At 36.8% G+C, this 24,709-nt stretch overlaps 1 protein-coding gene across 1 annotated transcript in view; it reads right to left on the bottom strand.

Annotated features, from left to right (window-relative positions):
• Positions 1 to 21,165, bottom strand: part of LOC124643707 (DENN domain-containing protein 2B-like) — an 81,394-nt gene extending 60,229 nt beyond the window's left edge. Inside the window, exon 1 of the mRNA XM_047182748.1 lies at positions 19,286 to 21,165. Within this exon, the coding sequence (XP_047038704.1) occupies positions 19,286 to 20,797 (1,512 nt within the window). The 5' untranslated portion in view covers positions 20,798 to 21,165. The remainder of the gene's footprint in view (positions 1 to 19,285) is intronic.
• Positions 21,166 to 24,709: the final 3,544 nt, after the last annotated feature.

Below are 24,709 nucleotides of genomic sequence, written 5' to 3'. Positions count from 1 at the left end.
AAGATCTGAAATATAACACAGCATTGTTTCGGAGCATTTTAGCATTGTTTTCCTATCAAATTGGTTTAATGTAAACAGAGGCAGAGCATTCTTTTGTGATTCTTTAAAAATAATTAATGATCAGAGTTTAGACGTAGGTTTGCAATTCTATCTATCTATCATAAATTATTTCTTATTTCGTAGTTATCAAACACCTAGCCATTACCACAACTAATTTGGAGTCAACTTCCACTGTAAGGCTGAGTTTAAACCGAACTGACTGTCAGCCGCCGAATATAAGCGTCTATGCATATTACGCATAACGTATCGTCGGTTAGATGTGAACGAAAAAGTGAATATATCTGGAAATAAAATAAGTTGCGTAAAGTTCGCTCATATTCAGCGGGTGACAGTCAGTTTGAGTTGAAAACAGCATAATTCGTATTCGTTTCAAAACTCTTTGAAAACCAGAAATATGTAAGACATGTCAATCAGACCATTAAAATATTTTTAAGAACATAACCAGAGAAAAAATACATAATAAGCAAAAGAAAATAACATAACAAGATCATACAGATCTTAGATAACCATACATAAGAGATAACAGATTACATAAGCCCCATACAGCTTGTTATCGACACGCATACAGCTTACTTTTACCAGTATTCCGTATTTAATGAGAGTTTGATTACATTTTCACTTTTATTCTCGTGATTCGTACGATATCGAGAGCAGATATCAATCACGAAGATATTTCTGTATCTGTCTTGCCTTTTCTTAACTATGTTGGGGTTGGTTGCAGTCTAATTTGATGCAGCTGAGTACCAGTGTGCCACATGGTGCGACTGCCTACCTAATCTCCTCTACAAAGTTACCCAGACAGCCTCGTGAGAAGACTGGTTGGCAGACCTTCTAGCTTAACACCACGAAACGACTGTCTAAAGATGTTTAATGACAGCCGGGACCCACCAATTTAACGTTTCCTTCCGAAACACGGAGGAACTCGTCATGATAAGATGGACTTCCATACGCAGACTGCACCAAGCGTTGCTTAACTTCATAAGTGATCGATCCCTTCTCCTGTTACTTAGCCACGAACTCCTTTATGTATGTTAAGGCTACCCTATCCGGAGACAGGAAGCAGTGACCTCGTTACACGAGTGAAACTGGGGATCGACGTTTTTGGATCCCACGAAACTTCTCCAGGTATACATAGGCCACTTTATCCGGGACCGGTAAGTTGTGAACCCTGAACACGCGTTAAAGTGCGGGTCAAAGCTTCTACAGCCCACAAAACGATTTATCAAACACCACACTAACTGCAGTATATGAACATAAAAGTGAAAACGCAATCAAATACGCATTTATTTTGAATGTCAAGTAAAAGTAGAAACATAATGTTCGCTACAGGACTGGTCGATTTATGCAACTGTGTTTTCCGTATTTCTATGTGGCTTAAACGATCATCATCATCAGCCTATACAACAGTACTACTTGTGTTTCCCCTAACGTGTTCCATATCGCTCGGTCCTCAGCTTGACGGGTATAACTTTTGTCTGTAGCCAGTAGCTGATCGACACTACATCTTGCCGGAGTGACGTGTCATAATTTCAGTGCCCTTATCCTAGTAAATTATTTGTGGTCAGCTCAGCATGCTTTCTTCCATACTTCCTGATGTCATCGCACAAGTAACACTCTTTCCATACCGTCTTTCGCACAATCCATTCATCGTTTCTTTGGTGGTCCTCTTTCTCTATATCCGTAGACAAGTTCAAGAATGATTCAATTTCTATGTCGTTATAAATTCTACAGATGGTTATTTCTTTACGATAAAGATAAGAGTAATAAATTGAATGCGTTATCTACCTCATAAAGTTCACGATGTAATAAACACGAATAAAAACATGGATAAAAAGTAATCTGTATGGATAAAATACAATGTTTAAACATAATCTGAACAACTATGTATGTGCAGTATAGTTAATGTAGGGCTACAAATTATATGAATAAAGTAGGAAAATTCATTTTCAAGTCTGTCGAATTCGCAAAGAATCTTCCCTGAACTCACCTAATCAATATGAGACAAAAAATTGTATTAAGACAGATTTTAACCTTAATAGAAGTAAGACAAAGCATAACTGATTGCATAATTTTCTCCAATCCTAAGGCAAAACCGAAGGTAAGAACTAATAAAATAGACAACCTAAGATCTCCATGACTAACCATCCACCTTCATAAGGAGATCAATACAAAAGAATAACAATTAGTTGAACCTACATAAATTAATAAAATACCCGCCAAGCTTGGCACTGGACCAAGTAGAACAGATTAAATATGCGGAAATCCCAAAACGCTTGGCATGCGTTGCATTTAGATCGGGTTTTGGCTAGTTTGTGCTATATATTTTGAAAATTATGTCTATTAATAGTTAGATCAATCTATTTTAATGTCGGTGATGCAGAGGAATGAAAGTCAAGTTGTGAGGAAGGTATTCTACCTACTCTATCGAATCTCTCTATGGCTTTAAGGTTGGCTGTAAGAGAACCCAATTCTGGGTTAAGCTCACCGTTGTACATAAACTGTCTTGATTCTTTGTATATATTTATGTTAAGTGTGTAATAAAGATTAAATAAGGTTTTGGGCATGAACGTGGACGGATATAATAGGGGAAGAGGACGACCAAAGAAACTGGGACATTACTGGACTACAAATAAAAATGGGATAAGGGCAAGAGAATGGTGGTTTTATACGTTTCTGGATTATTATTCTCAGAGAAATGTGTATGTGGTTGTATGTCGTCTACACTTTCGAAATTATAGATAATCTTATGTTTCATAGTCAGTTTCAGAGACTCCAATCATCATTCTCCAGAAGCTACATGTCTTCTTCTTCCATATAGAATGTATCTGACGTCATCTCACAACTACTTAACACTTTTTCCAGCCATATCGTCTTTCACACAATCTGTCCACCGTTTCTTTGGTCGTCCCCTACTCCTATATCCCTCCACATTCATGCTCAACACCTTTCTGGGACCATGATCCTCATTCCTCCTTAAAACATGACCATACCATGACCATCTTACACTGAAAGAGTTTCTAAAATCAATACAATAGTTCCTAACATTAGATCTTTAGCTTTATAATGTAGTTTAGTAGAGGGTTTTGCCCTAACTGATTTCCTAGCAAGTCTAAGTTTCTAACGTTCTTCATGAACCATTAATTTAATTACGAATCAATTATTATTCATACAGAGAATCGAAAGCTGATTGTTTCTTGCGTGGGTGAGCGTAGAGGTAGAAAGTGTATGCGGAAGAGTTTTTGTTGCTATATGAAGTATGTTATAGTAGTTAATAATACTTGGTTGATTGAATTTAAGGATCTATTAGTTACCTAGCTTTTTACATCACTGGCTAAGTCTGAGTCTGAGAACACTGCAGATTTAACTGTCAGCCGATAGTTAGCCCAAAGGTTGGTTGACAGTACATTTTAAAGGTTCGTAATCGTGAATCCAATACACTTTTTATTGACGAAATTGACCGAAAACAAAACTGATATAAACGTCCGTTTTTACTATTTGCTTTGAAAATTGAACGTCAAAATTCGTAGTGAGCAGGTCAGATACAGGATACCTGATCACTCCTGATTTTTTCTTTTAGACATGAAAATCATTTTGAACTAAATACTATTTAACCTCGCCTTGTTTACACCAGTAAAAACTACTGATAAACCGATGGCCTAGTTTAAAATGCATTTCTATTTTTACACGGTTAAAATAAAGATAACATACTACCTAGTTGCGGGTGTAAGAGTTAGTAAATGACTATTATGACTATTATGACTATTATTCCTGACGCATACTAGACAACACATGTGAATGTTACAAATGTGGAAGGAGGAATTTTGAAATTCCTTCCTAATACATATTGTAAATGCTAGTAACTCTTCCTGATTGCCGTGTCTTTTTCGCTAAAACTACTATGCCAATTAAAATGGGTACACGGATAGGTACTTTTTATACTGGTAAGAGTAGAGTTCCCACAGGACGCAGGTGAAACCGCTGGCAGAAGCTAGTTTCGAATAATACCTATTTAAAATGCATATCTACTAATTTAGAGAATTTAAAGAACCTCTTTCGCTAGCAGGAGGTAGGTTAAAACAACACCTATTTAAAATGCAACTACTAATTCACAATTGACAAATCTCCTTACTACAATTCGTTCAAAAACGCAACCAAACACCAGACTATCATTCTCTCTCATTCCCTCAAACAGATAAACAGTATCGAGTCTCCGGCGCATAGCAAGCGCCTTGAACGACAGGTTTTACATCCTGTGTAGTAACTAAGTATAAGCACTAAGGCACAAGTTCACCGACTACATAAACGTCTGTTTATCTTAAAACCACTGTTTAACTTTGAAGTCGTGGTTGTCTAGTTGGTAAAGAAGCAACCTCTCAAGTATGAGTGAGTTCGATGCCAGGTTAGGCAAACACTGATCACCCTAGGTCTTCTCTAAATAATAATTGAAAGAAGTCACCATAGGCGAAATCGGCAGGGAGGTATAGAAGTTTGTATGTACGTACATACTTTTAAGTATATCTTGGACACCAATGACTGTGTTTCGGAGGGCACGTTAAACTGTAGGTCCCGGCTGTCCTTGAACATCTTTGGCAGTCGTTACAGGTAGTCAGAAGTTATTAAGACTGACAGTTAGTGTTACCAAGCAGTATTGTGTTGCCCGAGTAACTGGGTTGAGGAGCTCAGATAGGCAGTCACTCGTTGCAAAACACTGATACTCAGCTGCATCTCGTTAGGCAGGAAGCCGACCCCAAGATAGTTGGGAAAAGGCTCCGCAGACGATGGCGTGAACATTCTTAGTAAAGTTGGTCGGTTGTTTTAAGGAAACTGACGTTTATGTTGTTGGTGAACTTGGGCTATAGTTAACTTTCTTGTGTAAATACAAGCTGTTGATTTGCATCCGTGCCATATTCAAGGAGGTAATTATGCTAATGATTCTCGACCCAAATCAATAAAAAAATTGGTACGTAATTTTTTTTCTTTATTTTTTTTTCGGAATTCCGTAAATGTCATCTAGCCTTATTTAAACTTGGCGCGTATGTTACTGGCGTTAAAACCGTGCTGCACCCTCACACAAACGCAAACACAAAGCATACGCAACGATCACTCATAAATTTCATTCATAAAATTGGATTACTTCGGAAATACCACGACATTACAATGACAAAAAAAGCAGTGCATATTAGTTATTTCCCATCTACTGTAATTCCAATCGATTATTTACGTATTGTATGTCCTCCTCCTGAGCTATGGCACAAATGCAAATCAACACCTTGTATACGAGTACTTTGATCTGCAATGTCGGGTAAGGTTTAAACATCACGGTTTTTCCCACAAGGGGTAAGTCAGAGCTGCGGGATTGTTCGCGCGAGTTACCGCGGCGCTGGTACATAAAGAGCTCTAGAAAGAAGATGGTGGGTTTATGGGCCTATGCAGCCTAAAAATAAAGAGATTTGATTTGATTTAGTCAGTAAGAGTATGACGAGTATAGGTTCCTCACGCTGATGAAGAAATCAATGAGCGGAGACGTATAAAAAATAATACCAGTAGACATAGGTAGACATAGGTCCTCCATTTTTGAAAGTCGATTAGTAATGTTTCAAACTAATACAAAATAACAAACCTATTGGGAAATACCTGAATTATAGATACGTATTAAACGTACTATTTTTGCTAAACCACGCATAGCAATGCGGTTTTCCTTTCCAAGTTATTAAATACATTTCAATAATATTAAAGTTACTTTAATTGGTAAAATTGTGATGACGAACACGGCCAAAGTACGGTACATTGTAATATTTGTAATAACGTCATGTAATATTCGATTTCAGTTTAACTGGCTGTATCTGAATCACATCAAACTACCTAATATAAACGAGGAAGTTTGTATGAATGTTTTTGTTACTTCAAGTGAAAACGGCTGAACGGATTTAATAAAACACACAGATATATCACATAGAGAGAAGTGTTTGATTTTTTTCTTTGCTATGACTTATTACATATACAGATAAATATATAATTTCGATACGTTTTACCAAAAGTAAGGGTAACTCAAGCCTTCATATATAAATGAGCTATCTAACACTGAAACAACTCTTCTAATCTGTCCCGTAGAATGGAATCAGCCCGATCAAGCAAAGGAGCAAACAAACTTTGAAGCCTTATAATAATCATCATGGACATTTTCCTTCATAATATATAAATACATACCCTTCATCACTTTAATCTGTTTTGGTAATTCAAGTACCAAAAACGAAAGAAATGAATCGCGGTCAAGTCAACGTGTCTTAATTTGGACATTCACCTTCCGATCCTCGTCTGAGATCAGAGGAAGTCTACAATTACCTTACAAATTGGCGTACATAACCGTTGTTTGAAAATTGCCAAAATTGCCAGGAGTATTGGGTGCCCGGGTAACTGGGTTGAGGAGGTCAGATAGGCAGTCGCTCTTTGTTAAGCACTGGCACTCAGCTGCATCTGATAAAATTGGAAGTCGACCTTAACACAGTTGGGAAAAAGGCTCGGGAGATGGATGAAAATTGCCAAAAACATAGTCTTGAAAAGAATCAATGGCCGAGGAAAATGAATAGACTGCTGAATAAAACTTTCCAGATAGTAAAACACACGTTATGTGCTACCGGCTAAGTGCGAGTCGGGCTCGCGGCTCAAAAGACTGTCTAGCCATTACGGTTTACGAGTTACAGTGTGTCAGACAAACTGACAGATAAGTCTTAGTAAAATGTGACAAAACTAACGCACGGACATATATTACTACTTCTTATCCAGATGCGGGAAGAAATACCCTTCAAACAAGAACGAAACCACATACGGAAGCTAGTAGTACTCTATGTATTACTTACTTAAATAAACACACAGGCCCCTTATTCACAAGTTTCCTCACATACCAGACTTAGACAAGAAAACTCAGTGGAAACCCAACCTTGCACACTAAGAAATAAACATCATTTTCGCACAGCAGAGCATATACAAACAATAATTACTGGTATAGTCTACAAGTGTCAATTGATCCTCATATGGGGACAGTTGTGTTGTTAGAATAGATAAAAGTGTAATTTTAAACCGTTTTTTCTGTATCAAGGTTTTAAGTTTGCAGACATGTATTATTTTTTCACATATTAGCTCGTGCATCGGAGAGCACGTTAATAACGGTCCTGCGCCTGATCTCTCTGCGGTGGTGTCGGATTGTCGTCCCATCGCGCTAAGAGAGTGAAGGAATAGTGAGTGCACCTGTGTCCAAGCAAATGTGCCTGCACTATAATATGTCCTGCGTAGCTGACTGATCTCGTTACAGAGAGAACAGTCGTTGTGACTGAAATCCAGCCTGGACGCCATTATTATCATAATTAGCATTGAATTAAAAGTTAATAAATTTCAACTAATAGCCCCTTTCAGAGCAGCAAAACTATTTTCAAGAGTTGTCAACGTTCGATCACCCATCCATTAATTGATCGCGACATAGTAACTCCAATTCGCCAATAAGCCAATCAATAAACACAACGGTATTTTATCAATAAGCTAAAGGTATCATACGTTAAGCATGTATCAATTACTATTATTATTTATATGTATGTCTCTTCCAGACCTCGGGACTATAGAGTCCCGGATTTTTGGGAGGCGAACGTGGGGCCGAAGCCAACACGCTGAAGCCCTTTTGAGACAACTTTAATGAAATGTTGACACAAAACCGACGATTATCCCTGTATACACTATAGAAATGTACCCAAGGACAATCCCCGGTTCTGTGCTAAACTATTGCTAACTATGGATGAAAACTACTTGGGCTATTGTGATGGGATGCTAATGGACTAGGAATGGGGAAACTACGGGAACTATGGCACCTGCCGATGACAATGTATTAAATACATGTTAAAATGGCAGGTGGAGACTCGCCAACTCACTTACTGGGCCCCCGGGAATCAGTCACTGAAAAGCAACAAGAGGGCAACAGGGACATGAGCGGCTGAGAAGGGTGAGGATACCTCGGCGGACTTTAAACGCAGATCACGCGCTCCCTGTGGGTCCAGCATCACCGGCCCACTCGCCACTTACCACGAGGCACCTACCCTCCGAGCAGGACTAACCTTGCTCTAGCGACTCCACTCTGACCGGCCGATGAAGGCAAGCCAAGAGGTGGGAGACCTATCCCCCGTCATGCTTCACTCCGGCAAGCCGGAGATGGGGGACAGTATACTCTCCCTGGAGCACTCGGATATATAGCCCCGCGGGGTCGCTACTCCCCGTCATCCGCCTCAGATGCCCTGCGGGGCTTATTATTATTATTATTCTTTATTGTACACAAAAACATATAAAAAAAAAACACACACAACACAGAGAAGACATGTACAAAGGCGAGCTTAACCCAGAATAGTAGGGGAGGCCTAGAAGGGATTTTGGGATTTACTCAAGCGCGGCAGATTAGTATATAGGGAGGTACCTATTACCCCATTTAACACCTCCACCAAATATAAGCCCTGTATATGTAGCCGCGTGTCTACAATAAAGGATCAGATTAGTAAAAAAAAAAATATCATCTGACATTCTCCAGCGCGTCAGATTAAGATAGGGTAAGTTAGTTATATGCTAAAAAGTGTATATTCCACTAATCTGACAATTTGCGATTGACGATAAGAAGTAGGAAGGTTACAAACTTGTAAAAAAAAACTTCATCTTGACTTTCTCGAGCGCGGCTAATTTTTTTTTTATTTTGAAGGGAATAATTCAACGTTCACGAAAAATATATAATCTGACGATTCCCGTAAGCCGAAGTAAGGAAAATTAATCGATAAAGTTTAAAGCGTGCAGCTACGTGATGCCGGTATTCTCCTCCCAAGTTTCTATTCCTCTCTCTCTTTTTTCAATTCAATTCATTTGCAATAAGTGTTGGTACATTTTGGGTCTTAAATAATCTACACTAATGTTATAAAGCTGAAGAGTTTTTTTGTTTGAACTCGCTAATCTCAGGAAGTCATACATAGTATGCAGATATACTGTTTTTAACGAAGACGATTCATTTTATTGGCTACTTTCGTTAAATACGTGTTCCTTCCAGTTGCATTGCTTGTCTATCGTGATACCGAGAAATGCCATTTCGTATACTTCTTGTAATTTATGTCCTCTATAATTACTCTTTATAGTCTTCTTTTTATACAGTCGTGGTGGCCTAGTCATCCGGTGAGACTGGAAGCCAACCCCAACATAGTTGGGAAAAAGGCTAGGCAGATGATGATGAGCCTTATTTTTTATCTATATGTATTAAATTGAATAAAATTAGTTTTTGTAAGATTTACGCGTAGATTATTTCCGTCAAGCCATGTTATTATAGATTCAATTGTATTGTTTATGTCACATGTATATTTATCAATGTCATTATAATTCAATGTAATTATTATAGAAATGTATGTAATGTATGAGCAGATTGGTACACTCCGCCAATAGCAATTTCATACATATCATTGGATAGGCCTTTTTATCTAGAACAACCTTTATTATGACAGCTTTGTTGAAATGTTTGTCCGTTCTGGGATATAGATCAAAAAGTGTGTAAAAGTTAAAACTAAATAATCTATTGATATCTCAAGTTTTAAAGGAATACCAAAGTGCTACAACGTGTATGTCTTGTAAGTACTAAGTACTTGCTTTGCAGACATTGGTGTCCAAGATAAACTTAGACAGTAAATACAAACTTAGAAAAGTTGCATTTGTACTTGCCTGACCTGGAATCGAATCCACATACTTGAGAGGTTGATTCTTTACTCACTAGGCCACCACGACTTAGATAATGATTATAACAAAATTAAAAAACAACGACATTGGTGTTAATTTTTCAAAGAAAATTAGGTTACAGTATTGATTATTATTAGTTTTAAAAACTTTCCATTGTCAGATTAAGCGAGTCTCTCCAGATAATCGTCAGATTATGAGATGATTACGTTAAGGGTACATAAATGAACCATATATATCTTAAACTGACGCGCTCGAGTATTTCAAAATGGCGATTTTTTTTTGCAATTTTAAATAATGACCACGAGTTTAGGTCACGTCTAAATCGTCAGATTATTGCATAAGAGACTTCGTTTTAGTTCACTTAACACCCCTTTTGAAAATCTGTCGCGCTCGATAAAATTATTTTTTTTCCCATTTTTAACCCTTACCTACGACCACCCCCACCATGGAAACAGTCAGATTAATATACGTATGTTTAAAAAATGACGTACGACGTGCATGCTATTAATATCTGACGCGCTCGAGTATGTCCATGCAACTGTTTTTTTTTACATTTTTGAAAGTTTATAGCCGCTCCACCCACCGATGAAAGTGTGTGTATGTCAGGACATTTTTTTCTTCTTATCATCTAAGCTTCGCAATCTAATAGGTCTCATTGACGCTCGAGTCACTCCCGGTTTAGCACTCTTGCCTCCCCTACTAGAACTGGGTTCTCTAACAGCAAACCTTAGAGCGATAGAGAGATGCGATAGGGAAGAGAAAATTTAAAGTGCACAACATTAAACAAAACAAAGATGAAACTACATAACATAAAATATATACCCATAAATAACACATAAAATATAATAAATAAATAAATACATACATACAAATAAGGTCATGTTGACAGGAAATGTTCTTTAGTTCGTCTCTTGAAGACATCTAACGACTTGCTCTCACGTATACTGTGAGGCAGAGCGTTCCAAAGCCATTTACTTTTACACCCGACACCTATGTACAGACGACTGCACATAAACCGAACTCAAATATATCTTTCTTCAATAGATTTTTAACCTTATCACAATATAGGAAGGTTAATCTATACTAATATTATAAAGCTGAAGAGTTTGTTTGATTGTTTGTTTGCTTGAACGCGCTAATCTCAGGAACTGCTGGTCTGATTTAATAAATTCTTACAGTGTTAGATAGCCCATTTATCGAGGAAGGCTATAGGCTATATATTATCACGCTAAGACCAAAAGGAGCGGAGCACCAATGAAGAATGTTTCAAAATCGGGGGATATTTTCCTATTGAGAGAACTTAAACGAAAAACGGTTAAAGTTTCGCAAAAATCATGTATGACAGAATTGTTCCCCTTTAAAAGTTCTAAAAAAAAGCGACAGCATATGTCTATCTTTTAAGGTTAGCTCACTATAACCGTCGCAAGTTTAAGTCAGCATTAGCCCAAAGTAACTATTCCACGCGGACGAAGTCGCGGGCGGAAGCTAGTGTTCAATAAAGCGACTGTACATGAAATGTAAGCAATACCGCACAAACACTAAATTGTCAATGGTATGCTATTTAGTGGTAACTGTCACCCATCCGGATGACGGCCTCGGTTATTTGCGCTTAACCTACTAATATGGTTCGTGGGAAAGTGATATTTGAAGCTGTTTACTATATGTGTACTGAGTAAAGACTTTGCTAAATACTACATACATCCCACTAATGTAATATTACGCTCAGCAACTTTTTATCCGGGTGCGGGAAATAGTTCTGGAATGAATAATATACATACTCAGTCCATGCGGACGTAGTCACGGGCAAGAACTAGTATCTACTACTCACATAAAAATAATAATTTACTCAGTCCATGCGGACATATTCACGGGCAAGAACTAGTACCAAATATATACAAAAAAACTGTGCATCATTACAAAATAACATTAAGTTAGGTACCACACATCCATTCATTGCAAAGATGATTAAGAGGGCGTGCTTTTCTAATCTCTATACAATTAAGGCTAAGAAAGTCATTTACTGGGAATATTAAATGGTTTCCCCAATTTATCACATAATTTCACATGTACACAGTTTCCTTGTTTTCACTCCGTCCTGTGAAAACTCCTGGATGTATGTAGATACACTTAAGTCCTTCCCGAGTAGATAGATTAAATGGCAAGGTCATGATCAACTGCTTTTGCTCTACTTAAACTAAAACTTCTACTTTCAAAATTACCGTACATATACTTACTTACTAAAAACAGATAGTAGCCACCCATCAATTTCCAATCCTCGAACACCAACGCTTAACCTTCGTGGGAACAAACAAACGACATAATTACACATCCGCACTATGGCAGTGCAAAGTGAGGAGAAAGTGACAAGTTAACATGACAAGTGACAAACGAGACCAATCATTGGGAATAGGCGCCGTCTCTCATTCAAATGTAGTTAGAAAACTAGCTGTGGTTTTGTTGCAGAAAAATGTGAATAGTTCAAAGAAGAAAAAACTGCCAGATAAGATAAGGAAACTGCAAAATTTTGTCCGAACCCGAAGCAATTTTTGCATAAGTTTCTATAAGATTACAATCATAACACACAATATTATCTACAAATACTTGTGAAATCCTCAAACTTCTGAATATGAATTTAGTATGGTAACATCTTGCCTTAATTATCATAGCCAAATAAAAATAAAAACTCTCCCTGGGCTGCAGAATTCTTACTAGGAATTACTGCAACTCTGGTAGATAAAGGGCTCCAGAAGGAACAAGATGGGTCTTAGTAAAAGTCTGACACTCTTGCTGCACCCACAGCGAAAGGGGTCATTTGATGAATTAGTAATTAAAAATAGGGTTTTAAAGTGAGGAGAAAGTAACAAGTGACAAACGAGGCCAATCATTGGGAATAGGCATCGTGTCTCATTCAAATGTAGTTAGAAAACTTGTTAGTTTTACTTGCAGAAAAATGTGCAAAAAACTTAAAATTAACTGCCAGAAAATATGAGTACTAAATACCTAAACTGTGTAAAATTGTACACGAATCCGTGCTGAAATTGCGTGTGTCAATAAGATTTCAATCAGCTTTTTCTGTGATGACAATCACGAAATATTCGTTACTTATAATACTTTCAAAAGAAATATTTTTTTTATGATTACATATAATACATTTCAGTATGGCAACTGATATGATGAGGTGACCTTGTATTAATTGACACAGCTCATGGTGTTTCAAACCATTCTAGTGGTGCATAATTCTTACTAGGAGTTACCAAGGTACAAGGTAAGGTACACAAATGGCTTCGTCAGAAGAAACATGTAAGTAGGTTTAGCCAATAAAGTCTAACACTCCCTCACGCTGCACCCACAGCGGGAGAGAATCAACTGATAATTTCCCACCTCAAAAAAAGATGAAAAGGGTGTCATATGAGCAGTAGACAGCCATCATTTTTGAAGGGACAATACCAAAGTTTGTACTGGCTGACAGAAACTGTCAACTGCACCAAAAATTGGTCACAAATGAGTGTACAAATGAGCGAAGAGAAAGTGACAAGTCAACATGACAGGCGACAAACGAGACCGAACGAGAGAATAGGCGCCATCGCCAAAATAGAAAAGTTTTCAAATGCAGTAAGAAATCTTTTCACTGGACTTTAAAAAACAAGGTTTGCCTTCTCTGTACTATAACTTTTTATCCAGGACATAGGTCCCTCTCCGTGAGACTGCTGGCTCACTAAACTTAAATGATCCTAATACTACACGCGAAAAGTTTGTCCGTCTTACCACAAAAACTTTTAAACGTCAGTTTATGCCTTGTCTAAAAAAATGTCAAATTATGACGTTGACATATGGTTCATTTTGCAGCCAAAATTTTATTAGACAAGTGTAAAACAGGGTTTAAAGTTTTTGTAGTAAGGCCCAATATGTTTAGAATTAGTGGTAGGACCGTTTTTTACTCTTTCACGCAAAAACTAATGGATGGATACAGATGAAACTTGGCAGAAATATCAGAATAACATACATACATATTATGGTAATTTTTATCCATTTAAGAGACGTACGCGAGTGAAACCACGAGTAGAAGCTAAGTAAAGTAAATAAAACTACTTCTGTAGCTCCCACGTTTAATAAAACCACTACAAACACATAAAAGTTTAGTCAATAAATTCCGTTAATTTAGGAATGCAAACAAAACCCGGTACCGGCTAAAATCAGAAATTATGCATGGCAAAAATAGTCATGTTAGGTATGCCGTATATGCAAAAGAATAGGTACGCTAAAAAAGGAAAGTTTGAATTTCGCAATTGCAATTATTTAGCATGGTTTTGGTTACTTATTCAAATTCAACACAAAATATTAACATTGACTTTGAAAGTAGCTGTTTTTGATAAAAATAGAATAGAATAGAACAACTACATTGGCTTCCAAACCGGATACAGCTGAATACCAGTGTGCCACGCGGAGTGACTGCCTATCTGACCTCTTCAACCCAGTCACTCGATACTCTTCAAGTCTGGTTATCAGGCTTCCGACTACCCGTAACGACTGCAAAAGATGTTCAATTGACAACCAAGACCCGTCAATTTAACATGGCTTCCGAAACAAAAGAAACAGATAAACAATTATAATTAAAACGACATTACTATTTCCTACAGTTAAGTATGAGTAGTTTAACAACAGTATTATCAGTAAAGTTAACCTTGGGGTCATTAGCTAGACCTTGTCTCTTATGAGGTCAATTGGCACCTGAGATAAAGAATTAGCTAGGCTAATCCGGACTTAAGGATGAAATTCTAGAGCGTATTGGAGCCATTTTTAAGGATTAACTGTCAAAAAAAACTCGTATTATTTATGACTGTGTTGCAAGTGTTAGTTTATCTATGTATCCTTTTACTAGAGTAATATAAGGCTCCGGAACTACTCAAGACTCAACCGATTTAGAAAATTCTTTCACTGCTGGAAAGCTACTCTTCACGAGTAAGCTACTCTTCACGAGTAACATAGGCTGTATTTTATCCCGGTACGGGCAGTAGTTCCCACGGGACGCGAATGAAACCTTGGGAAAACTGCGAGTCCGTAAAATTTTGATTTAAAATATTTTGATCAAACAAAAGATCCGGAATACTGTCACCTTCATCGTTTGACTAATCACCCAAAATCCTTAAAGACGGAACTCAAGGTTCTTAAGCTTTCACATCAATTAGTAGACCCAAGTCAAATCACAAACAACTACCCATCTTACTACCAAAAACACATAGGAAATGGTATATTCATTAATCTGAGGAAATGGTGAAGGTCAGGCGTTTTGAGGACTGTCTTTTGTCTGTCATGGTTTTTTTTTATGTTTGTTCGCGACCGAAACACCGACTTTAAGACCAATGCATCTAAAAGTATTTTTTACTTTTAAGTGGTTTAAAAAGTCGTTTTTATTTCTTTCAAAAAACTACTGGATTACTGTACTTCAGATTCGCCAATATACATTAGACTACTTATAGCCCAATTTCACAGAGTAGTTTTCTTAAAACAATTGTTACTATGAATTTTCACGTCCAACTTTCAAATAACACAGTTGTTTTAATAACCTGGCCACTGAAATAATTTAATTGAAATAGACAGCCGTGTTGCTGGGAAGTTAGTTCATCACTTTTCCTTCTGGAGAACCGGTGAAGGAGAGGCGTTTTTGGGGCAGCACCCCCAAAGCCATTCGACGTGAAAAAGTGCATATTAAATAAGCCTTATAATTTCACTTGAATGAAGGTGAACTTGTGTCTTCGTGTAGGTAAGCACACTACATTCGTAAAGGATATCAAAATCGTTAGAGCATAGCGGTCGAGACAACCGACAGCTTGGAACTGGACCCACGGCAACCAAGCATGACGCTGAGAATTGTATATATCGACAACATGAATCATCAGGTTACCTTCCTGTGGCTTATAAAATCAGCCAAAAATACATTGTAATTACCGTCCCATCGCGCTATGAGAGTGAAGGAATGGTGAGTGCACCTGTGTCTGCGCAAATGCTTGTGCACTATAATACGTTCTGCGCAGCTGGCTGATCTCCATAGAGAAGGTACAGTGGCCGAAAATCATTCTGGATGTTATTAATGTTATACAGATGTTTTTACGAAAGCGAGTGAGCCATACTTGTGTGTACTCAGGCACATTGTTTTTGTATGATTCGGCGATTTTACCAATACTGAGCGCTCCCGAGATTACGTATTACCAAATACTATAAGCATGTACATTTACACACGAGTATTGCTCACCCGTTTTCTCGAGATAAAAACATCTATTCATCTTTTGTAGTAAATAGTATATTGAACAACCTTTTGTTCTGGTAGACAATAATCAGATGATGCCCTTCCTTCTGAGAGTCAGACTCTTACTGACTAAAACACACCATATTCCGTCTGGATCCCTTTGTGTGCCAGGGCCGCGGTAACTCGCGCGAACAATCACAGACCCGAGTATTCTACACCCCTGTTTTTTTCCAGAACCATACTTAGTATTATTTTTAAATGATGATGGATGTCCACCTAGTCGTATGTTTGCTACGGCGGTTCTCTCTAAGGAGATCAGCCAGCTGCACAGGACATATTATAGTGCACACACATTTGCTTGGACACAGGTGCACTCACTATTCCTTCACTCTCATAGCGCGATGGGACGACAATCCGACACCACCGGAGAGGGATCAATCACCAATTTCCACACTCCTGGCTGCTTTATGAAAATTATTCAAAACCCAAAAAGTTATTTCGGGCCAAAGTAACCTAGTCACAAATATCGGCTAAAGGGTTTATCCAAAACCAAACGCAAAATATTGTTAATTTGAAATAATTAATTTAATCGTACCTATTATACCTATGGTATCGAACTAGGTAGGTAATTGTAACATGCCTATGACATATGCTTTCCTGTTTTCAAACCCAATAGTTTAAATGGCTGAAACATATTCATAATTTGTCATAGAGATAGATTAACGTCCGTTTCCAATACCCTATTTAAATCTGTTATTTTGCATACTAGATATCGGAATTTGACATCACTTTGTATGTGTGGGGTAAATGTCGAATTATTCCTATCTCTAAATAAGCAAATCAAAGGATGGATCCAATATTGGGAACGGCCATAAATCCAGTGTAATCCATCAAAGGACTGTTGTTACTGTTGCAGCCTTTGTATCGTCCCACTGCTGGGCTGCGGCCTCCTCTCACACGGAGAAGGATTGAGCGTTAATCACCACGCTTGCTATTGAGCAATTGATATATATATATGATAAATTGAATAGATTCTGAAATCAGCAACCCGCATTGGCGGGTTGCTGATTTCAGAATGTATAGTCCAGGTTTCCTCGAGATGTTTTCCTTCACCTTTTTATCAGCCATTGGTGTCAAAGTTATACTGAGAAAGTACACCCAAGGACATACGGATGTTTTTATTCAGTTGAGCGAATTACTTAGGTACTTTATTCGAATTACAAGTAAAGCCGTAGGCAAAATGTAGGTTTAATAGATAAACAATAACGTTCTTGTAATTAAGGTAAGTACCTAGGTACTTCAAGAGTTAAGTTATCGGTCAATTTATTGATAAAGTCGATATCAAAAGTAGGTCTGGTACTCAATTCATTTAATACTAGCTAAGAACGCGACGCCGACCGCTTTATATTAAATATTTTGAAAATTCATACTAGTATAATACAGAGAAAATATTTGTTTTTTGTACTCAAAGACTCCCACTACTGAACCGATTAGAAAAATTCTTTCACTGTTGGAAAGCTACACTCTTCCCGAGTAACATAGGCTATATTTTATCCCGGTAAGGCGAGTAGTTCCCACGGGACGGGACGACTAGTAATTAATATGATTTCAGCACAGCCGCACGGGTCGATCGATCATAAGGTTAAGCATCTAGTCATGACGAGTTCCTCCATATTTCGGAAGGCACGTTAAATTGGTGGGACCCGACTGTTATTTGAACATCTTTGGCACTCTTTACAGGTAGTCAGAAGCCAGAAAGTCTGACAACCAGTCTTACATACATAGTTTGGAAAAGGGTAGGCAGATGTTGACTCAATAGTAAGTAAGTAGATCAACCAAAATGGGACAAATATGGAGTATAGTTTTGAAAGCTTAAAATAGGTTACAAGAACTATTTGTCTAACACAGTTTAAGTTGATCAAACACACTGCAATACACACAAAATTGTGTGAAAGACTGTATCCAACTTTACATAGTGACTCAGAGATCATTGCACTTAGAAATACACGCATAACTTTATCTGTCTGTCTGTTTATCTTAGCTACGGAACCGCTGGACTTTTAAATGATGTTTTATTTTGTGAGACTAGTTTGTTTTGCAGAAAATATGAAAAGGAAGTCTTGCCAGATGGATAATTTTAAGTGAATGGACCATGTTAATAAAAATAAATTTCATTCACAGATAACTTGGGTATTCAGGGTAATATTAAGGATGCTCTTCGTCAATCAGAAAATAGCCATTTTTACTCAAACTTAAAACAAAGCCTCAAGTGCTATAACCAAAAAACTTTAACCTTAAAAATTACAGTTGTTTTGAGAAAACTGATGTTTAAAATGTTATCAGTAAACGGCCTAAGTAACTTTGTTTAAGCTGAGAATAAAACCTAGAACCAGGAACTTAACAGAATACTTCTTTTCTTTCAATTAAAATAAATTAAATAATGTCGGGACACCTTTTCACACACGGTCGGTTAGCCCCACGCTAAGTTATTAATTAACTTGTGTTATGGGTGCTAACACAACTGATAAACTACATATAGCTACATATATACATATTTATAAATACATATTGTAACACCCAGACCACGACCAACAAGCATGCTCATCACACAAATGTCGATCGAACCGGGAATCGAACCCGGGACCTCAGATTCGGCAGTCCGGCTTGGTGACCTTTGCGCCACAGAGGTCGTACTTACTACACCAACAAGGCAGTCATTGTTCTAACACATTTAGGTTAAATACCACATTAATATGAAGTTTCGCATAATCTTTTACATAATTTGGTAATGAATTAACTTCTGTTCCACATATTAAGTCTATGGCATAATTCAGGCTAAATTATTTAGGTTTAATTTTATGCAATATGTATGTATCTTTATTTATTCTTTCATATTATAAAAGTCTGCATTATGTTTATAAATCTTGGTTATCTTTTCCAGGTTTTATGTGTCTCTTATTTACTATTCTTTGTTACTGTAGGATAAGTTCAAATCTGTCATAGGTAGGTATTGCATTTAATATTTAATACTTACACTTTATAATAAATAAATTCAAAAATGTGTATTAACTGATCCTGAAAATAGAATGATAAAATTCTACTTCTGTTTAAAATTAGTTGCAAACATTGATTATAGAAAAAAGTCATCAAAAAATTCCATGGCATCTTGAAATCTTGTGTCACACAATAATATAGATGCCTACACTCTATAAAAGTAAAAAATACTATTCTACAACTTACCTCATCAGTCTTGGTCCGCAAATCCTCTAAGCTCTTACTCGTCACCACATTTAACGTTCCATACGGATTCACACGCACAGGCTTATCATCGTCACACGGCACATCGTATATATGTTCCGCATTTTCCACGTAAAACGTAGAAGTTTTCACTCCACACTCGCACTGTAAATGGCATTTAAAACCATCCTTGTCCTCATTATTTTTACACTTACAACACACGTCGGGTTGCGGCTCTGCGTTCTCATTTTTGCACGCACCGCAAGGCTTCTCTTCGTCCGATTTTAGCCTTGTGTAAGGAAGACTGGACGTCGAGTTGTTTGTAATGGCACAGTTGAGAGAATTTATGCAACGAGATATCGGGTCCGAGGTCTGGTTTGGCAGTAAAGTACGGTTGGTTATGTCTAAGATTTCAGTACATAAGTAGTGTATTTCTTTCGGCTTTTTTGGTGTGTCTACAGTCCCTTCGCGCTTTTGTAAGACTTTTTCGAGCTTTTCTAACATTCTTTTCGCTTCTTTCTTTTGTTGTTCTGTGTTTTCAGGTATTGTTGGCGCTTTGAAGATTCTTGGAGGCTTTGCAGGCGGAGGACCGGCAGGCAACGGTTGTTTCAAAGCTTTTTTTAGTGTGTCTGTTAATTTTAAATGTGGATTTTTACGCTCCAGGCGTATTGTTTCACTGGAATCACAGAACTGGTCCATAGCCTGAAGATTTGTTAAATGAGTTTTTTCCGGAGACTTCTCGAATTGTGACATGAGCCGTTTGATTCTGCCATTTTTGTCTTCCTCAACGTTTTCAGTCTCGGAACTGACTCCACTGTCAGTCATGGCCTCCTGTTTCTCATTCTCCTTTCTTTTAGGTTTCACTATAGTTGCATACTGGTCTAAAATATGTTGAGGGACTTCAGAATCAGGAATAGAGTCAAACTGCCCATCTACCTCTCGCACTTGGCCGACAATTTCCACAAATTCGGACTGAGGCACAAACGGGCTTTGACTTTGAGGCACAAAGTTCTCCTTTCTCATTTGATCCTCCAAGAAGTTCCCAAGCCTCTTCAGCCTGTCTTTGCTCAGTTTTCTTTCCATTCTGAGAGAAAAATCACTGGTTTCTGACCTACCGTTGCAACTGTCGTGTCGCTTGGGACTGTTGGCTATTTTCTGGCTCCTGTCGCACCGGAAAGCATGGCTCCTATGCAGCTTCTTCCCAGGATCACTAGTCTGCCGAGATAAAGAGTTCTTAGTTTCACTGGCACTCCGCCTCACTTCGTTTTTACTATATAAGTAACTGGAATTAGGTTTAGGCGTCCATTCGTCACTACTCTCTGATTCATTCTCGATATTGTCCTTATTAAACGATAGTTCATAATCGATGTTTTCATTGTTTTCCTTCCCATAGTTCGATACAAATACGCTTTTCTGTTTACACAACTGCAACTCAGCCCTCTTCGGTATATTTTCACTGTTCAAATTTTCGAATTTACTCTTTATTTCTTGCACCCTGTTCTTTGCAGATATCATTTCGATACGGCATAATACATTTTTGTTACCACTAATTTAACACACGACGCTTTTATTCGACCCTTTTTAGACTAACACAAATTTTTCACCCATTTTGTTTTTGAATTTAAAAAACGAATCAAAAACAACTGCTTGTTTTTTTTTTCAAAACACGGTTCAAGGCACTCACAGTTTTAATCATGGAATGATTGTAAACTGTGTTATCTAAAAGTCCGCGATACGTAGGAAGTTGCACGATACAATAGTTTTAATTGCGAAAGTGGAACGTCAATTGTTATTTTACTCGTTGTTAACTATTTTGAAACACAATGCACTTGACAGAAAGTTTACATAAACAGTTGCTCGTTCGTCGTACGGCGGACACGGCATGGCACTTAACGGTATTGCCAGACGTCAAGAAAAATCTGCCCGATCATCTCGGGAGAAAGTTATTTTTATCTTGTGATTAAGTAAACGATAAATGAATTAACATTTTTTTATCTACATTCTTCTAAATTGTAACATTTTAGAATTATTATCACTGATCAATACTAAATCGGTGAGATGAGTCAGAATTTACCATGCTTTTCCTTAATTAAATTAATGTTAGTGACAGTAGCACAACTGTCGATGTTAAATACTAAAGTAACTATGAATCAGTGCAAATGACTAATAAAATATGGGCTGTAATTATTTTAACGTTTAATTTTACCTTAAACAGGCATAAACTAGAAGTCAGAAAGTATGTAGTAGTAATAATTTCAGAATCCATTGAGATGACATTCATGACGTAAAAGAATAGACGTAACTATTAAGATGGAAGTGCTATTTATAATTTTCCTTGTTTATTTATAACTTAATTATTAATCTGCATGCCTACCCGCTTATGTATGACGCGGACGAAAATACTTTGAAATTGTAAAACTGACTTATTTTTATTACTCACATTTAAATCACACAAAGCCACTACACGTGATTTACAAAAGATATGATACGCTTAAGGTAGATAAAAACAAAATCTGAGTTGTATGTAGGTAAATACTTACCAATTTTCACAATACTGTAGTTTTCGATGATAAATGAACGGTAATTTCACAGTCAAACAAATTGAAAATAAACTTAATTCAAGGAAAAAGAAAGCCCGTACGTAATAGTATTACTTTTAAAACTTATTATTTTTGATATTTCTGTCGAGATAAAATCTCCCCGTATTTGGAATCTATTTTTTGATCAAGATAACGAGCAGCTGAGATTGTTTTTCGATCGGATATTTGTATCTGTGGTTATACAGAAACTTGTTTTAAACATAATTAAATTATAACAAGAGCAAAACGAAAACCTTTCCATTCAGAAATTAAATTGAAACTATTAATTTATTATTTATTAAATCCATATAGTTTGATTACTCATTGCATAAATGAAGAATTTTTCCCTCTTATTTTTAAAGATATCCGAACATATTCTTAGCTAGGGAAATTGGTGTCAGCGACATCTCTGGACGAATAGCAGAACCATATTTCGTTATTTTTGTAAAAGCGCCATCTGTTGTGGAGTGGATAAGGCGTTGACAGTACTGTTTTGCGCTCCTTACTGATTTCTATTTTTATCGATAGATGTCTCTTTGAATAATACAACAAAATTATTATTTATTTATTTCACTCTCTTTGCTAAAATTATAAGAAGATTAAACGAATAATTTAGTCTTTATTACATGATGTTTGCATGTTTTTTTGTTTGTTCGCGTATATCTCTGTCGTTTACCAAACTGATCTGAAGAATATTTTTTTGTTCAAAAGGGTAGGTACTTTCTAAATGGTTCCATTGTCATCAGGTTCAGGATCTGATGATGGAATCCCTAAGAAATCGAGGGCAACTCTCGAAAATTGTAGACATGCATAGGGTAAAAACTTGGCGGTCAGATGCATGTCTGATAAACATAACACTATGAAATAATAAGGAATGCTTAAGGAAGTATATAAGAGATTTTATGAGGGTTATAAGGGAGTAAAATAGGAGTAGTATATCGGGTGTGTCGTTCACAATCACATTAAATAAAATGCGTTAATATACTGGTTAATATATGTCGATTAACACAAAGAAAAAAGAAAAATACGTAAAAATAAAAAAATGAATTTTTCAAACAAAGTAAATAGAATAAAAATGTGCGAAAATTAGAACACCATATAAAAGTCAGTCATTACAAACAACTGATATTCTCCCTTGAAAACTGACAGCTGTCAACTGATCAAAACATTCGATACTCCTGACTTTATCTCTGCTTTACACATGATGTTGTAAATTATAAAAACGAAAAATGACTCCTGTGGTTAAACCACTGAATGGATTAGGTTATTTTTTTTACAATTCGCCATAGAATATCATAAAGTATATGTGAAAGGATTTAATGTGATTGTGAACGACACACCCTGTATATTATAAGGAATGATATAAGGACGTTTCTAAACAGTAAGTGGGGGAATACATAAGGTTAATATGTGTCATTTAATGACAAAAGGTACCTTATGGACTTTGGCGCTCAATTCATTTGGAGATACAAATTCTACAATCTTGTTTAGACTAAAAAAACATAATGTCGTAAGTGCCAACACCCATAAGGTACCTTTTACCGCGAACTGACACATATATAGATAAGGAGAATAATGCCCGTTTTCACCAACAATCTCTTAACGTTTCCCTAAGTAAGTACCACTTAGAATAAGGGTTCCCCTAAAAACAAAGGTTATAAGGTACACTTAAACTTTGGTGAAAACGAAATTCGCATTAAGTGTTCCTTAAATGCTCTTAGGGAATCCCTAAATTTAGGTATTTGTTGCTGAAAATGGGCATAAGAATACTATATACCTAATACCTACCTAAGGCAGGTACTGCCTACATAGGGAAAGTAAATAAAATGAAGAAGTTAGTGACATCACAAGTAAATTAGGGTTTTCAACATGCCCACAGTGCCTATTACGAGATTGCTACAGATTCATAAGAATTTACAACAACAACATCTAGACTAAACCTCCTATCTAAATAACTACCTAATTACAACCTCAACTTCGCATAATAAATATACCTAAATAGTGTCACAAAAAAATCGTTATATCATACGAAAATTGGCAATAATAAAATCTTGAAGTTGACCTCCTAACCTTACCATCATTTCATGGGCGGAACTTGAATGACAAGGACACTAAATGTCATTCAAAAACCATTATTTACCTGGTTATGGGTATACCTAAATATTTGAAAACTCGTCCTAAGAAATACCTAATAGTATTATGTCATTGTTTATATGTTTACGAAGGAAAACTTCGAGAGAAAACTTGCATTTAAAAGTTTGAAATTGCGTCCGATTTGAGAGCACTTGGTGAGCAATGCTCATGCCTTCTCTGTGTGAGAAGAGGTCTGGCTTTGCAAAAATACTAATATTTATTACAAGCTTCTGCCAGCGATTTCACCCGCATCCCATGGCGACTGCTTCGCGCATCAAAATCATCAAAAGTAGATTTCTTAGTTAAATAGGCTTAAAACAGAAAGTCTGACAACCAGTGTAACAAATAATTATCCGTATTCCCGGATAACTGGGTTGAAGAAGCCAGCCATTAAAAGAGATTTATAGAAAGAAACACTTTTGACAAATAGTCACTTTTTAATAACCTGGAACTTTTCCATGATGCTAAATTGAATAGAAGATAAATACCTCAACATATGATTCCACTAGTGTTATAATGAATAACGTTAACCGTTTAGGTTACTGACCGAGGAGCTCTAAACATCATAGTAATTAAGAATTTATTTTTATATCTAAGTAGGATTAATGACTAGTTTATTTACGTCTGCGGCTTAAACTGCGTCGGGATGAGAACTACAACTCGTACCCGGATAAAAAGTATTTTTCCGTCTTAACGGGATATCTAACACTGAAAA

This window comes from Helicoverpa zea, chromosome 28 (genome assembly GCF_022581195.2).
Source record: "Helicoverpa zea isolate HzStark_Cry1AcR chromosome 28, ilHelZeax1.1, whole genome shotgun sequence".
In the NCBI taxonomy this organism is placed as follows: Eukaryota; Metazoa; Arthropoda; class Insecta; order Lepidoptera; family Noctuidae; genus Helicoverpa; species Helicoverpa zea.
Note: the sequence above shows the minus strand (reverse complement) of the source record. Positions and strands in the feature narration are given on the sequence as shown.